General features: G+C 41.4%; 1 protein-coding gene across 1 annotated transcript in view; it reads right to left on the reverse strand.

Moving 5' to 3' along the window:
- Positions 1-2,812: 2,812 nt before the first annotated feature.
- NSD2 (nuclear receptor binding SET domain protein 2) overlaps positions 2,813-16,667 on the reverse strand; it is a 98,288-nt gene continuing 84,433 nt past the window's right edge. The window contains exons 14-25 of the mRNA XM_041402636.1: positions 15,844-15,967; positions 14,650-14,850; positions 13,793-13,972; positions 12,586-12,742; positions 11,643-11,848; positions 11,078-11,181; positions 10,593-10,862; positions 10,381-10,497; positions 8,383-8,524; positions 7,622-7,728; positions 6,163-6,367; positions 2,813-5,253 (exon numbers count right to left, since the gene is read on the reverse strand). Of these exons, the coding sequence (XP_041258570.1) occupies positions 4,988-5,253; positions 6,163-6,367; positions 7,622-7,728; positions 8,383-8,524; positions 10,381-10,497; positions 10,593-10,862; positions 11,078-11,181; positions 11,643-11,848; positions 12,586-12,742; positions 13,793-13,972; positions 14,650-14,850; positions 15,844-15,967 (2,079 nt within the window). The 3' untranslated portion in view covers positions 2,813-4,987. The remainder of the gene's footprint in view (positions 5,254-6,162; positions 6,368-7,621; positions 7,729-8,382; positions 8,525-10,380; positions 10,498-10,592; positions 10,863-11,077; positions 11,182-11,642; positions 11,849-12,585; positions 12,743-13,792; positions 13,973-14,649; positions 14,851-15,843; positions 15,968-16,667) is intronic.

A 16,667-nucleotide genomic window follows, 5' to 3' on the forward strand; every position in this document is an offset into this window, starting at 1 on the left:
CTCCAAGCCCTCTTCTGTGCACCCAGCCCAGTTTAACTATCTGGTTAAACTAATGTGATTTGTATTTTCCAGAGATGATTCCTGTGTGTGGCTGGTTGACTCTTTAACTTGTTGCTTGCTCTGTGTCCCCTATTATGTTTTTCCCTGGGAAATGCTTAGCCAGCATCCCAGGCAAGTCAGAAATGCCCAGAAAAAAATTCAACATCACCTGTACTGGAGCCAGTGTCAACTGCTCCATGAAACCAGTACCTTTGGCCTTTTAACCTTCCCACCTTGTTTTCCTTTTCCTCCTACAGTGACATTCCCACACAGGTGCTGTGTAAACCCAGCCCAGCCAGCTGTGACCCCTGTGTGTCAGTGCTGTGCTTCACCAGCTCTCAATGGCCAGTAAAAACAGTATCTTTGTCACAAGTTCCACAGTTTTAAATGGCTCTGCACAGAGGTGGTAGCAGGTGTTACTTCTCACTTAATCTTGCAGCAGCAGAGATGGCCGAAGGAACCCAGCTGTGGGGGGTTAAGTGGTTCCTGCCCTCAACTGCTCCTTCTCCTCTCCCCAGGGAAGGTGTTAGAAGTGTTTAAAAGAGTTTATAAAATGTATCAGTTCTCTGATCTGTCTCAACTCTGTCAGGTGAGTAACTGGGTGCAAGAGTTGTACATCAGCCATTGTGGGCAGACAGGATGCCAGAGAAGCTGTGGCTGCCTCATCCCTGGCAGTGTTCAAGGCCAGGCTGGATGGGGCTTGGGGCAGCCTGGTCTGGAGGGAAGGTGTCCCTGTCCATGGCAGGGGGTGGAAGAGGAAAGTCTTTAAGGTCCCTTCCACCCCAAACCATTCTGTGATTCTGTTCTGGATCAGCAGCAAGGGATGGTTCCTACAGCCCAGCACGGGCAGAGCTCCATGCAGCCACTCCCACTGCTGGTTTAGGAGACATGGAGCTTCTCTCTGGCTCAAGGCTATGCTTTTCCTCAGAGCAGCAGAGGGACACAATCCTGATGCACAGCACCAGGTGACCTCAGCAGAACTATCAGCCAGCATCAAAGCAGATCTCTGGAATGCTTTTTTAAAAATTGTAGCTACAGTCACACATGGGAGACTCCACAGGTGAAGCCAAACCAGACCCAAAAAAACCTGTCTGAAAAAGCTGAAGAGTCAAACTCAGAGCTGACCAAGCAGGACCAGCATTTGTGACAGCAGAAGGACCCCGAGGGAGCAGTGCTGGCTGGGCTGGGGAGCCCCAGCTCAGTGTCACAAAAACCTGTAAAATCATGACCAACAGAGAGCAGTACTGGAAAAAATGGACTGCAAGAAATGTCAGCAGCTCTGTGATAAGCAGCATGGGAAGACAAGCCACAGCACAATCACAATCACTGTCTTCCACCTCTGTGGAAGCATAAAAACAGTATTTCCAGGGCATCTCTTAGGAAGGCCAAGGCCTGGAGCTTTCCCTGTGAGAGAACAAAGCCCTGTTCCCTCACTGCCGAACCATGCTTGCTCAGTACGTATCAATTCCACCTTTTTCTTTCAAGAAAAAGAAAAAAAAACAGGTGTCAAATAAGTATATAGAGCTGTTTTACAAAAGAGACTTAGCAACTTCTTAAATAACTAGGAATAAAATTCAACATTTAATAAGACATTGAAATTTCTCAAGCAGTCAGACATGGAATAACGAGACTCAACAATGTGGAAAAATCCCATTAATACGTCTTTCAAGATATTTTGCTTTTCCAAGTAATTAAAATAAAAAAACCTCCTAAAACCTGACCATGAACACAAAGCTATTGAACAAAACAGACATTTACTCTGATTATTTTTCCTAGGTTGCATGAAATTACATCTAACATACTCAACTGAAAATTGTTTCCATGCTTGCTCATGTGATAAAAGAACAACAAATTCTGAAATTGGCTGTCATGTATCAGCTTTTTGCTAGAAAAGGAAAGACATTTTGCTACTTTGATGGGCAAGACACAAAGAACATCATTTAAGGCCACATAATATGCCACAGTTAATGTTGTTTAGATTAATTTATAACAGAAAATCCTTCAAGTTGCTGAATGCTAAAAAGTATTGAGTTGCATCATGAGAAAGCTCAAGTCTTAAGGATTGTTTTACCTTGTATTTGAACAGTGGGAGAAAGAAAACAATCTCATAACTTTTCTTCTGTCTTCTTTTTTAAACAATACGTCAGCCTGTTTCCCCAGGCTGCAGAGCAAGGTACAGAAGCCTTCATTACAATGCACCTAAGCCCCACCTGTCCTGCTACAGAAACCAACATTCTCCAGATCACCACCTGAGTGCCTGAGCTCAGCTCACAGGGTCCCATGGCCAGCGAGTACCAAAGGAGAGAGAATTTGATCCACACTCCTCCTCAGGATCAGCCTCCAGCCGTGCCCAGCAGGAGGAAGGAATTCCCAGGAACTCCCAGGTGACCTCAGCGATGCAGAGCTCCAAGGGCCCAGAGCAGCAGAGAGCAGGGAGAGGTAGAAGGAAGCAGAAGGACAAACAGCCCCTGGCTCAGATCTGTTTGTGTGAACAGGTCTCTCTGTCCCCAGGGACAGACGCAGGGGCGGCTGTCCTGCGTGCTGCTGTGCTGGATGTGCCCGTGAGCCCCAGGCGCCGTGGGCTCCGTGCCCAGCCCAGAGCCCAGGGGTGCTCTGTGCCTGGCAGCACAGACTGTGGCTTCTGGAAGGGGGCATCTGCCTCGTAGGACCTGGGGCATCACTGTTCCAGAGTGACAGAGCTATTACACATGAAGAGGAAAAAGCAACAAAACAACTTAAAAAAAAAAATTAACAAATTATGAAAGCAATGGAATGTAAAGGAAAAAATTTTATAATAACTTATTTAAAGGTATTCTTACAAAGCCTTCCTTACATGGTATAGTATTCAAAGAATGGTCCCAATGACATCAAATTCCTTCATTTTGTTTAAAAGCAATGAGGAAAATATTTCTGCTTTACTACCTGACCTCATTTTCCTTCCCTTGAAACCCAATATTAAAGAAACATCCATAATATAATTTTTTTTGGTTTTGATTTTATGCGCAGGACTGTTCTTCAGCCCCATGGCAGAGAAAAAATTTCCCCAAAAATCAATTAAAAAATCTTGAATTTTAACTCGAGTGCAAGGCTTGGCATAGCATTTTAAAAAATGCAAACATGTAACACTTCCCCTGATTTTGAACTCTGCTTTCTTCAAAATTATTTGAAAACAAAAAAATTAACCTTCCAACAGTGTTTATAAAAACCGATTCAAAAAAAAAAAACATTTTGGTCACAAAACAGAAACCAAAGTGTTCAGCATAGGGCAATGCAACATTTATAACCTCTTTCAATTAATATCTTCTAATAAAACCAAACTTTTTACATGTTGGGAATAAATGGGGGTTTTGGCAATTCCATGGACTAAATCAAATCCTGAAGAAATACCTTGGGGGGAAAAAAACCATAAACTTCCATGATACAGCAAGGCTTCATTTTCCAAAGGGCTACACAGAGTTCCTGCACTATGAGGGGCAAACTAAGCTAGAACATACACGAATGGCTCAGTGGACATGGAGGTGCTTATGGAGGGAGGGTCACAATGGCAAAAACCAAAATGTGCTTGGAACGCTGCCTGATCACACACCAAAGATGTGCACTGGGAAGAAAACTGGCAGAGATGTTTTTCTTTACTGTTTTTTCCTAGTTCTAGTATTATTTCTGTCAATACTAAGTGTTGTATGTTCACCTCACTGTGAGTTAGTGAGGACCTTGTGCTAATGGGGGCCAGGAATTCAAAACAGTTGTGCTGACACAGCACAGTGGTGACAGGATAGTCAAGAGCAGAGCTCCTAAAAATGTAACAAAAAAAAATCAGTCTGTCAAGTAGCCAGTTTTATACAAACTTTATGCAAAGGAACAGAGTAAGGCTAAATTTCACATCAAAATTCTTACATGCTCCTTCAAAAATCCATTTCACTTTTACTTGTTTTGAATTTACTTTTTGCACTTCAATCAAGTTTCACATTCTCTTTCATTCATGGGGTGGTTTTGCTCCTTGCATTATCACAAAGTTGAAATGCTTGGACTCCAAGCATTCCAAAGAAAAGTTTGCTTCTGCATTTTACCTGCCATTGAGGAAAAAAAAAAAAAAAACCCAAACAAGTAATTTTTTCCAAGTAATAGCTTTTGAAAGATTTCTTTTAATTAAGACACAAAAATCCTAAAGTATTGGGCCTAGATTGCAAGACAATATCCCTTTAAGTTCAGACCTGTACAACTCTGCAAGATCAAATAACTGAAATTTTGCTGGGATGAAATACAGGAAAAAACAGTATAGAAAAAAATCTCTTAAAAAGATTCCTCCTCTCTGGTACAGGGTGTGCCTTTCCCACCACACACCACATTTCTTGGTGGAAGGATATTTATGATCATGATTGCTTAAGAATAATTTTTGAAGAGCACAAACCAATTGCTGTGTGTGTGGCTGCAGTGAGGGACACACCTGGGTCATGGCTGGCATTCAAGCACTTGCTCAAAAACACACAAGGCAAGCAAATCTCATTGGGACCACAGACCAAGCCATTTCTTACTCAAAAGGACTTGAGAACTAACAACTTCTTTCAAGGATATACTATTTTAAACATCTGTTGGTTGACAAATACTATCTCAAAAAACTATTTTTACGCCTACCTGGTTTGATTTTAACCTACCTCCAACCTGCAGTATTTTGGAGGGAACATTTTACATTCGTAACAATTCAAGTGTAACTGTAATGCTGAGTAATAAGTTTGGTTTGTCCTGAAGTTTGCTGAACTATGCAGTTCGTTATCAGTGCAGAAGCAGCAGAAGACTGCTGTGGTTGGCTCAGTGGATTTATAAAAAACAAAACAAAAAAATCCCCCCCCATTGTAACCTTTACAGAATATAAGTAAAATTGTGTCCTTCCCTGGTCATATTCACAACTTATCTACAAGATAGTGTTAGCAGTAGAAACTGCAGTCCATGACTATTTGCATTCAGCTCTCATCCATCTGTTCCTCTTTCTCCTGGGCTTGAACTTGTTCAGTTTTTTGCGGGGTTTCTCAGTCTTCTGAGTTTCAACAGAATCCACCCCGAGAACATGTTCAGAGCAGCATAACTGTCCATTCAACGTGGAATTTAGCACTGTCCTGTCTTGGTGCTCCTTGCAGAAAGAGTTTGGGCAGAAGTGGCAGAAAGAAACAGAAGGTTTGCCACAAACATCACAGTGGTGCCAAGGACACTCCCACTTCCCTGCAATCAAAACCAAAGAGCCCATTAGTGGGGAGTGAGACACGGCATCATCTCCTCAAGGAGTTTTGTGTTGTAGCAGCTGAACAAGGCTCAGCTTTCCTGACAAAGCAAATGACAGCAACTACCGAGGCTGATCTCAACACCCAGAATGCCACATCATACTTCTAGAGCTCAGCTGGCAGCTGCAAGGAGCAGACTTGACACACTCTCATTCAAATACAGCAGTCAGCTCCAGCTAGAAGAAATGACTCAGGCTTCACTCAATAGCATTTTACAGAATTTGCAGGCTGGCAGAGCATCCAAACATCCGGTCAGCTGCTGCCCCCTCTTACTGCAGTCCCCTGTCTGCAGCCACTCTTGCTCAGGAATGACTGGTGTGCTTCACTGACAGCTGCTCTTTTGCCCCAGCATACTTTACCAGTCCTTGTTTTACTTGTTTCTGGGATAACAGGCATTGCCTGCTTCCCTTCCTCATATCTCACCTGACATGGCTGACTGGAGCCAGGTAACTCCTGTGATATCTGGAACTGCAACCTGATGTCTGCTGCTCTTAAATTCCCTACTTGCCTTCTTTCAGAAGCTGCTGCTGTTCTTCTGGCTTGAACTCAAAGGGCTTCATGCATTTCTTAGATATAATCAACCTTCCTGTGGCAGGGCCATGGTGCTCCTACCAGGTGATGTGCTCAATTACCTACATCTGTAAAAGAAATACCTCATTTTGCCAGAGAGGCAGGAGGAGGCCACCATTTTGTCTTCAAATCCAAGAGGAGCTGCTCCCCCATGATGCACAAATGAAATTCCTGCCATACAAACCCAGTTTTCAGGATGACACTCCTGACAAGGTTTCAGTGCAATAACTGAGCTACCTGCACAAGTTATTTATAAAATGTAAGACATGGGCTGACTCACCAAAAGGACGTTTCACCAAACCAAGGCAGGAGAGATGATAAGCTTTAGTACAAGATTTCCTGTCACACAACACCAGCTGGCCTCCATCGCCACAGCGGAAACAATCATCTTCAGATTCTTTCTTCCCTTCATTTTTCGTTCTGCGTCTCCGTGTTCTCTTTTTGGTCTTTTTGCCTTTTTCTTCTGAGGCATTAGTGGAAGAATTCTTAAAGAGTAAGATATAAATCTGTAAATGTCAGTTTTGCAAAGGAAAACCACTATGCAACCCTGCCAAGCTGTTGGCACACCTGACAGACCGTGCACACAGCCCAGAACCTGACTTGGGGCAGACCTGCCCAGTGCTTCACTGTACTGATCTGTGCTGACAAAAAACCTACACTGACCCTTGAGAAAAGTCATCCTGAAACCAGATCTTCTCCCTACAGGACCCTCCTATTGAAAAAAACCCCTTCATTTTCTTGTCACTGGTAAAAGGTCTTCCAATTTCCAGTCTAATCTACTTGTGGCTAATATACCCTCATTATGTACTTGCACCACCAATCACTTCAATATCCACTTTTCTCTTCCAGTTGTGAATATGCATGCTGGAATTACTAAAACCTGCCCTCATTTTTCTTTGAGAAACAGACAGCAGAGCTTTAGGAAGTGCAATTAATGACAGACAGAATATACCAAACATTATCCCTATTTCAATCTGATTTCAATTCTGTGCTGCATGCACAGAAGCAGCTTTCAAGTGCTGCTTGCACTTTAACTCTCCTTCACCAAATCATATAAAATTTTGGATGATTTTTAAACATCTCTACCATCATCCCCTCCCTCTCACCCCAGTAATCACTATCTACTTTCTTTAAAATTAGCCCATTCTATCTTACCAATGCAGAAAACTTCATAAAACTAAACTGTAACACTGAATTTCTTCATGGTTGTCTGTGTATGTTCACAGGCTTAAGTGAAACCTCATTTAAGTCCATCTCTGAACAAAAACCAGCTGTGTGGGGTCTGAAGACTCCCAGTCCACCCTCTGAAGTGGCTGGTACTGAGCAGTGTGAACGAGCTGGGGAAAGTGCAGTTTTTCAACATCCACATGTGGTACTTGTGCCTTCCCCACACTCCTATGCCAGCCCTTCAGGAAGCTCCATCAACTTCTGCTGGATTAAAGGTTTCAAACTAACCTGGACAGGAATCATACAGATCATTTCTTGATATACTTTGGTATCTTTTTTTCCACATTCAAAACTCACTTTTTTTTTTTTAATTCTTCAGCTCAACAATTTTTTTTTTTAATGAACTTAGCAAAATAATCATACTATAAAGTTTAAATGGGGAAATATGAACTAGAATGTCAGAATAATCTCACTGACCACAGTAAGGCACATTCTTAGTTTGAAGCTTCTACAACCCTTCCCCTGACAAGACTGTCAAAGTCTCTTGATGTATTACTTGATATATTACTTGCCTTTGGTCTGTCCCCAAGAAATCCACTGCAGTTTGGGGCACCACATTTGCAGACTGTTTTTTCATTGCCCAGACAGTCAAGGTTGTAATTAAAAGTCAGCTCCGTCCCTGAGTGCAAACAGGACAAGGTAATAAATTGTATCAAAATTATTGCACAGAAATACAGCTGTTGCTATCTGTCTGCTGGTTTGGGACTTGCTTGCTGATGTATTGTCATAGGATGTTCCCTCTCTTTACTGCTTATAAGCACTGACAATAATTAAATAGATGCCCATATATCATCATGTCTTACGCAATTACATTTTAAAATAAATTTGTTTGGCTTCACAACACTGTGTTTGTGTCTGACCTTCACATATATTATATCCATCCACCTATCCAGCTAGATATAGCTACAGGTAGATAGGTATGTGTGTACACAAACCAGAAAACAGATACTTCTAAACAGCCTCCTACATCCATTCCTTAAGCTTCTTATGTTCTTGTTATGCATTTGAGAGCTCCAAACAAACTTGCTAAGGATACTTACCCTAGAAGCAAGGAACAAAAAGCAGCCACGGGACTCAGACTTAAAAAACACTAAAAATCAGAAAGATTTTTAGTGATCACAAAGCATCACAAAGATCACAAAGCATCTCCTCTGTGTGCCGAGTCCTCTACAAGAATATTTGCACTGAATCATGAACCATGACTGTCCCACCAATAAATACACAAAAGGTTTAACTGAGAGAATGAAAGCAAAGGCAGCCTGAGCTGATGTACCTGCAGGGATGTCACACACAGCAAAGAGCCCCACACGAGTGTCTCCATTCACTGTCCACTTCAGGGTTTCACAATTTGGTTGGCAGCTGTGATTCATGAACCGGGAATAGTTTCCTTTGGGGCCAGCATCAATAATACGGTCCTGGAGAACAAACCAACAACAGGATTAAGGGCTTTACTCTCCCCCCTCACAAAAAATATAAAAATCATCCATAACTGATGTCAATAGTTGCATTCAGAACTGACATGGTGCTGCTACCAGAGCACGCAAGCCAACTGCTGGTACGTGTTGTATTGGAAACTGTAGTGTCCAATTGGCCTGGAATGGGACACTCCCAAAGCAATACTCATGCTCTAGCTCACGTTTTCCCAGCACCCATCACAGCCACAGGGCAGGATAACTGTGCTTGTGAGCATTATGGTGGGCATGTTAAGGAACCCCCTTCCCCAGGAAGCTTCAAAACTCAGTCCTTTACCATTTACTTTGCATTCAAGGAGCTGTGAGGCATTTGCAAGTATGGTACTTAATGGCATTTACCAAATGCATGAATACTTCCAGAGATTACCAGTTTCTCACCAGGTTTCTTTCCCCAAATCACCCTTGTTTAAACGAAAACAAACTCTTGGCAAGCTAAAAACATCCCATTCCTATGAACAATTGCTCTTAAATTTCTACCTCCACCAAATATACCAGACGTTAACAAAATAAAACAAAGTTTGAAATTGCCAGAACTGTTTCCTTGCAGAGCTGCTTTAGAAGGCTTTGCTTATTTATGAAGTATTATTACAGTTTCCTCCCAGCTCATTTTTATAATGCACATGTGTGACTGTCATGCCTGTGTGCACACACTTCACTGCACGGGAGCTCAGCCTCGCAATGGCACTGGCAGTTCTGGCAAGACAGACCCACAATGAGCATTTATTAATGGCAGTAGGAGTCAAATACATGTTCAGTTCAGATATCTAACACACTGCTGTTGTATGTCAATCTAGCAGAGGAGTGAGAATCTTGAAGTGTTCAGAGCAATGTGGTTTCACCATTCTGTGGTGGTAACTCCTGTGGTGGCAGAACAACTCAGTTACAGGACTCATGGAAACAGTAGCTGTGGAAACACCAGAGCAAGAGCCTTGGGAAAAAGAATGGTGGTTGGGACTGAAAAAACTGCAGGACTGGCAGCCAGCTGTTGTTTTTCTCCTAACTAGCTGTCTGGGGACTGAAGCAATATAATATAGATAATCTTTAGCTCCTGCTGTCCAGGTGCTTCTTTCTCCTTCTCCTGAGGAAGGAAATACTCAGAGGTGTGCACAGAGGCACAGGTGCTGAATTATTTTGGTGTGTTAATTAATCTGCTGCAAATAATCAATTTGTGGAGGGTTGGCTGGCTACTTACAGAGAGTGCTTTCAGAAAAGAGTTTCTACAAAAGCACAAGCCTGGTTTTGCTATACACAATGCAAGGGATAGATGGCTACGAAAAAGATTAAATGCCCTTCACAGGACACAGCCTCACAATTCTATTCCACATTCAAGTGTGAATTTTATTTTCTGCTGTTGAAATTTTAGTAAAAGGATTGCTAACAGCAATTCCTTCCACTTTATCACTACTATTTCCCCAAACTTCATTTTAAGACTGGGCAGGTAAGTACTTTGTACTTACAGGTAGAGGTAAGTACTGTACTTCATTTACTTCATTTCAAACAACAAAGTACAATTTATAGACCTTAATATGTAATTTATTACTTAGCACAGAACTAAGATTCATTATGTACATATAGAATGGGGAGAGCAGGCAGAGAAGATGCAACGCTGTGAGTATGTGAAAGTGTAGAATGTCAAAGGTAGCAGAGTGCCCTGTCAAGGTGATGAACAGAAGAGATCAAAATAAACTGTAAGTAAATAATGTCAAAGGTATCAGAGTACCCTGCCAAGGTGATCAACAGAAGAAGAGATCAAAATAAGGTTTTAAGTAAATAAAGGCAAAAACCATCAAATACCCTACCTTATCAATAGTAAGCATATAGAAGTGGGTGATGTCATTTTCATGTGCATATTTGATTCTTGCCATACACTCCTCTTCATCAATCAGCTCTCCCACATACTCATTCACAAACTCCCCCTGAAAGACACCAAGTATCACTGGTGAAGTATATCCCAAACCCACATGCAGCTCCGCAGGTCACCGACTCTCTGCTGGGTAAGAACAATTCCCACCTTTTTGATGTCCCTCTTGGCTACCAGCCCCCAGCCTTTGCCATCAGTTTTGATGATCTTTGTCTCGGGGTACTGGCGCTTGGTGAAGCACTGGTTCTGGCAGCGCTCTCCCGCCGGGCACACTTGTGGGTGGCACTCGTACATCAGCATCCGATTGAGGCACTCGGAGTCAAAGCCACACGGGTTCTCATCCGTGGGTTTGCAGTTGCACTTGGGAATCTCAGATATGTCAGCAGTGTATATCTGCACTTTACCACAAGGTTTATTCACCTGAAATATACATTAAAATAGAGCAAATACGATTTTAGAACAGTTAGTTTTATCGCAAGAGTTACACAGTGGTTGCTAATTTGGTTTTGCACCACTCCAACAAAAGTAAAATTTCACCATTTCATGCCTGTAAAAGCACAGTTGCTCTCATTACAACCTGACCCTATCTCACTGCTCAGCTCCAACCTTTGAGTACCCATTTCCTCAAACGTTACCTTAATATGTTTGTATGGTGGGGGTTTACGCTCACTCTCCTGGGTTTCTTTGGCTTCTCGCTGTAGTTTTATTTCTCGAAATCGAGTTTCAGCTTCTTGCAAAGCTGAAAAAGATTGCAGAATCAACAGAAATGCCAGAAAGAGGATTACTTTCCCCCAAACTCACTTGCTCATTCCCATGTGTGTTAAAACAAAGCACTGTCCTAGTCGCATTGTTTAATTTTCTTGTAATCAATGCTTCTGAAGTCTTACTGTTCTTAACAGATGTATTAATTCCACTCTTTCAGTCTCCCAGTCTGAGGGAGTCTGAAAGAGTCTACTCTCTTAGTCCCTTTTTTTAGCTTTCCAGAAAGTAAAAATCATCAGATAAAATTTCAGTTAGATGCCAGTCTTTTACAAGACATTAAAATAATGTTTTCATGCAAAGACAATAATAGCGACTGCTGCCCAGGACACCACAAATTTCTTTAATTCAATACTGTAAAACAAAATTTCAAAACCAAGGCTATGTGTGAAGAAAGCAAAGCATGCATATCCCAGGATTATTTTATTTTTAGCTGTGTACCATTTTTGAAGACTTTTCCAATTCCTTTGATCCCTTGGTATCTACTCCCTCTGTCTCCCTCCATGTAAGGGAACACCCGTGCTTGGTGCGTCCAATAGTAATCCTTAGAACCAAAGAAAAACACAGGAAATTCTCCGATTTCATGCTTCATTTTCTGGATATTTGGGGGAACGTTTTTCGGATGGCAAACTTCTGCAGGCCACCATCTAGCACAGAAGTACAAATAAAAAAATACAGCATTTTAGTCAAGTTCTTTCTGCAAGAGACAATTTAACAAAATCACTTGAAACAGCAGTAACTGATTATTATTTCCAAGATCCAAGAGGATTTAAAATCCTTTCGTCCCCTCTCTTAGTTAAGAGTGAGAGAAGACTAGAAAAGGAAATCCTGACACTCACATCTGTGGGACTTCACCTGCCTGAAAGGTAAGCAGACACACAGGACTCCCTATGTCTGAGTAGCAAAATCATCATCTTTACAAGACCTGCAAATATTGTAATTGTCAAAGATCAAAAGAAGGTTTATAACCATTAATGTTTCAAGGATAACCCCCAGCTACCTCTATCTCACTCAAATCTCATCCAAGTGTGAAACACCAACAACCTGAGTGACTGATGTCCCAGCCTGCGAAGGAATAATTTAGCCAACTACCAGTTACACCAATTTATTGGCAGAGATCTCTGACACAAGCAGGGCTTGAAGGCTCCTACACTGGAGGCAGAAGTCAGAAGACTCGAGGAGTCCTGTATGGGTAATGCCTTGGCCAGGAGCAACAGCAAAGCTGCAAGCCTTTGAACCTGAAGCTTGCAAGGAGGTGAGGTCCCTAGTTCAGAGAGGAGCCAGAAATCAGTGTGCAGCAAGGCTGGCCTACAGGAGCAACCATTACATGATCCTTACTTAAACATGCCAGTACTGTAAAACAACACAAATTCCTTCATCAGACCTGTAATTTCCCAGTTTAACCCAAATAATATCCTGGAAATGGAGCTTCTTGCCCGCCCTGCAGTCATTGCAGTACCAGCTCCCATCTGGCATTTCAATGTTTAAGCAGTCAGGGTGAAATGCTGCTGGGCAGGACTCGCAGCACAGCAAACTTCCACCTGCACAGACACAGAAAAAGGAAAAAAGGTTGGAAAACATCAAGATCAAAGTATAAGTTCTGCTTTCCAGACAGCTTAGAAATAATACACATGTGGTAGGTTCAGTTAGAAAATAAATGGTTAAAACATGCTGACCCTCAGCAACAAATACACACATCACTTAGCTGGGTACAGCAGCCAAAAGGTCCTAACTAATCTGAATGCCTGGCATACTCAGGTTAGTAACATATGCAAAATAACAAGCAAGCTGGTGATAAAAAAGCCAGAATAATGCACAAATTATAATTGCTGTACTTTAATGACTACAATATGTTTAACATAGTTTTAATATATATTAACATTTCTATGTAAGAAAAATTGTAACCACAACAGAGTTCTCTTATGATTTTGGGGTTTTTTTCTCCCACCTCGGGGGGAGAAGGAACAAGGTTGTTAGTTTGTTCCATGAATTATCAAATGGAAAGTTGGCTGCAGCTTAAAAGCTGCTATGCTGCATGTTAATTTGTTAACAAATCAGGTAAAGTTTTACTGCTACAAGTTTAATCAGCACTATGCATTTTGTGGTTGTCAATAAGGAAGACATTTATTGCACAAAATAAAACAAAACACCCTTAATTAGTGGCAAACCCAGCAACAACTAATACTGATTCAATTTGCAGTCTGCTGCTAAACTAAAAGCAACTCATAAAATATTTATGGTGTAATATTACATATTAGCAACAAAGAAACACAAAAGCTTTAGTGCATTGAATACAGCGGAAAGAACAGAAAAATACTCATTAGGTGTCTCTTGTAAAGAATTAACCAGGCTTCTGGTTGTTGCATAAAACCCAAATAAAAACATTCTTTAATAAATTATTTCTGAAAAAAAGGATATTTAAAACCCTGAAGCAGCATAAGCCAACTTCACATTATAGCATAACCTAACAAAGCCTCACTTAACATGCCACATTTCTAACGACGTGCTACGAACAGATTAGAAAAACAACACTTGAGCTGAGGAACAAAACACTTTTGACTTGTGAAGGAGCTCCCTCCCCAGCCGTTCACCTTTGGAGCACACAAAGCACCAGCTGACATTGACGTGGGCGTGGTGGCTCTTGCCCTTCATGGCAGTGAAGTGGTTGGTGCACACGATGCTGTTGGAGGCGATGACGGCGCATCCCGCGGCGATGCAGACGTCCCCGGCGTGGTACGCCACGGGGCAGCGCACGCAGCGCATCATCTTCCCTGCAAAGCACCAACTCACAGGTCACCCCGGGCCACGGCCGGCGTGTGGCAGAGCACAGCACTGCTGAGGTACTCTGGGACAAAACTGACTCGTCATTTTGGCAAAAAAGAGCTGCCGAGACACCCTATGCACACGCACAATCCCGGCCGTTGTGTTCGCAACGCTCGCGTGTTTGCAACAATACTGAATTTATAAAGGTTTTTTTTACACCCAATTTAAAGCTTTAATTATGCATATCAGGGTAGACATGAGTCTTCCTGAGTCATGTAATTTTGTCTGCAAATGTTGCCCAAAGCGAAAAACCTGCACAGAATCAAAATGTCTCTGTGTTCATCAAGCCCTGCTGCAGTGTTTGTACGTTCTCAGATCCTGCCCTCACTGCTTTTCCTCTCTCCCCATCACCTATACATTCCAGATTTCATTCTCTCTTGAGAAGAAAACATGGTTAACTATGGGGGTTAACTGAAAGCTAGTTAAAAAAAGACCACAAACAAGGTAAATACTAAAGCTGACTAAAACTTACTCTATTACAACTTTTTAAAAAATTCGGAATGAATTGATAGTCCAATTTATGCCTAAAAAACTGCAGCTAGCAGCTCTCAAATGGACACATTCTTTACCTTAACATACCACAAACAAAATTAATTAATCAGTCATAAAAACAAAATGAAACTACCTTTTGAAATTCGTGGATGTGAGGGGTTACTAACATGACAACTGAGGCAGCTGTGGAGAGGACATCGAAACCCCCTGTTCTCGAACACAGTGAGATGAAATTTTTTCACACAAGCTTCGTGGTAGAATTTGCCACAGTGAGACACAACACAGCGTTTCACATCTGCCTTTCTCTCCTTACACACAAAACAGGTGTGCACACCTAGTGGCAAAATGATAAACAGAATGTCATATCCAAACACATGAATTTTAAACACCACTCCCATGCATTTATGTTATGCATGAGGGAATTGCTTTTGTGGTGTGAAGGAGGTTTTTTCAACAAATCAATTGCATTACTTGATGCAGCAATCTATTTACTTTAGCTCTTTAGTATTAAATACTGATCTGCTCAGATACAAATAAAATAAAGCAAACCCATTTGCAGTTGAAGCGTACACAACAACACCCAAAGCCTCACCAATCTGATTTTATGTTCTTATTTATAAGCCTCAGTATGCCAGGACAAGTAGGAATTTTTAGTTTTCAAATTTTTTGTTAAACCAATGGAATAGGATGATGGCCTTGTCTGTGGTCCTCTGAAATGTGAAGCAGGACCAAAAACCAAAGACAACCATCCTTTAATCTTTTTTATTTATTTTGAAGCAGCAGTTCCAACAAGGGTTACTACATGAACTGAAATGAGCTTATGAGCAAGAACACAAATCTTATGTAAAGTTTTGGGATTAAGAACTTCCAAGCAGTTATTACAGGATTAAAAGCAAATAAATTAATAGCAATAAGATAGTCTTTTAATAGGAAAAGCAAAAGACTGATACAGACACACAAAGGACTGAAAAAGAACTTAAAACGTTTCACTCGCTGCTTTTTTTTCTACAATTTCTTAAGTCATTGTGACAGACTTTAAACCTCATCTCTAACTGTACTCAGAAAGCAAATAATCTGCAGTTATTAAGGCAGTGGAATTCTGATTAAATTAGCCATGTTGCAAGAGAGTTCTCACTGAAAATAGGGCAAATTTTGTAAAACGTGGCACGCTTAGCAGTACACTATGGACTCCCACCCTGTCACATCCCAAAGGATAAGCTAAGGGTCTCTGAGGATACATACTCTGTCCAGGAGAATGTCCTAGAACAATATATGGGAAAACCACAACTTTTTTTTTTTTTTAATTAATAGAAAGGGACAAACTTGCCTGATGTACATTCACTACAAATGAATTTTCCTGCTGGTCTTCCAGAGAGCCCAAGGCAGCTTACATGAAAAGCTCGATAGCAAAGTCCTTCACACAGCAGGAGATCACCTGTTTTTTCACACAGCTTTTACAACACAAAGGCATTGAATGTTAAAGAAAAGTTCATATGTGGAAAAAAAAACCTGTTTTCTTTATTCCTTTTCATATACTGCTCCTCAAAATATCTTTTCCCATTGTTGAAATCAAATTTAACAAGTGAAAGATAATTTTACAAGCATCGTCACATGCCCTGGCTTCAAGTTGAAACAGGTAACAGAATCATTAAACCTCTAGAAATATCCCTCAGACCATGGTTCAGAAAAAAAGGAATAGAAAAAAAAGCTGTAAGAAATATTCCCTGAGCACACTGATGCATCTGAGTAGGGTTAAAAAGCATCCTTCCTTTCCTTTTCCTTGGCAAAAGGGAATCAGTCCAGTTGGCACAATGATACCTCTATGTCTCAGTGGTTAGCAGTGACACATGCATAACTAAAAATGAACCCAACAACAGTGCTGGCAGAATTGAAGGATTAACCAACATTTATAGACAAATACAACCTCATTCCCACTATGTACAAAAATGGAAATGTAACTGCTTGCCCATCTCACAGAAACAAATTTGATCTGGATTGTGATATCATTTCATAGCCCAAGAGCCCTTCTAGAACAGTTTGAGGAAAAGCTTCTGCTTTCAGTGGCTTCCTGCCCACATGCCACAGCAGGGCAGTGCTGCCATCTCTGCTGCACACAGAGCACAAACCCCACTCTGTGCTAACAGAGAAACC

The sequence above is a fragment of the Onychostruthus taczanowskii genome, unplaced genomic scaffold (assembly GCF_017590055.1).
Source record: "Onychostruthus taczanowskii isolate IOZ18803 unplaced genomic scaffold, ASM1759005v1 scaffold2, whole genome shotgun sequence".
NCBI lineage: Eukaryota > Metazoa > Chordata > Aves > Passeriformes > Passeridae > Onychostruthus > Onychostruthus taczanowskii.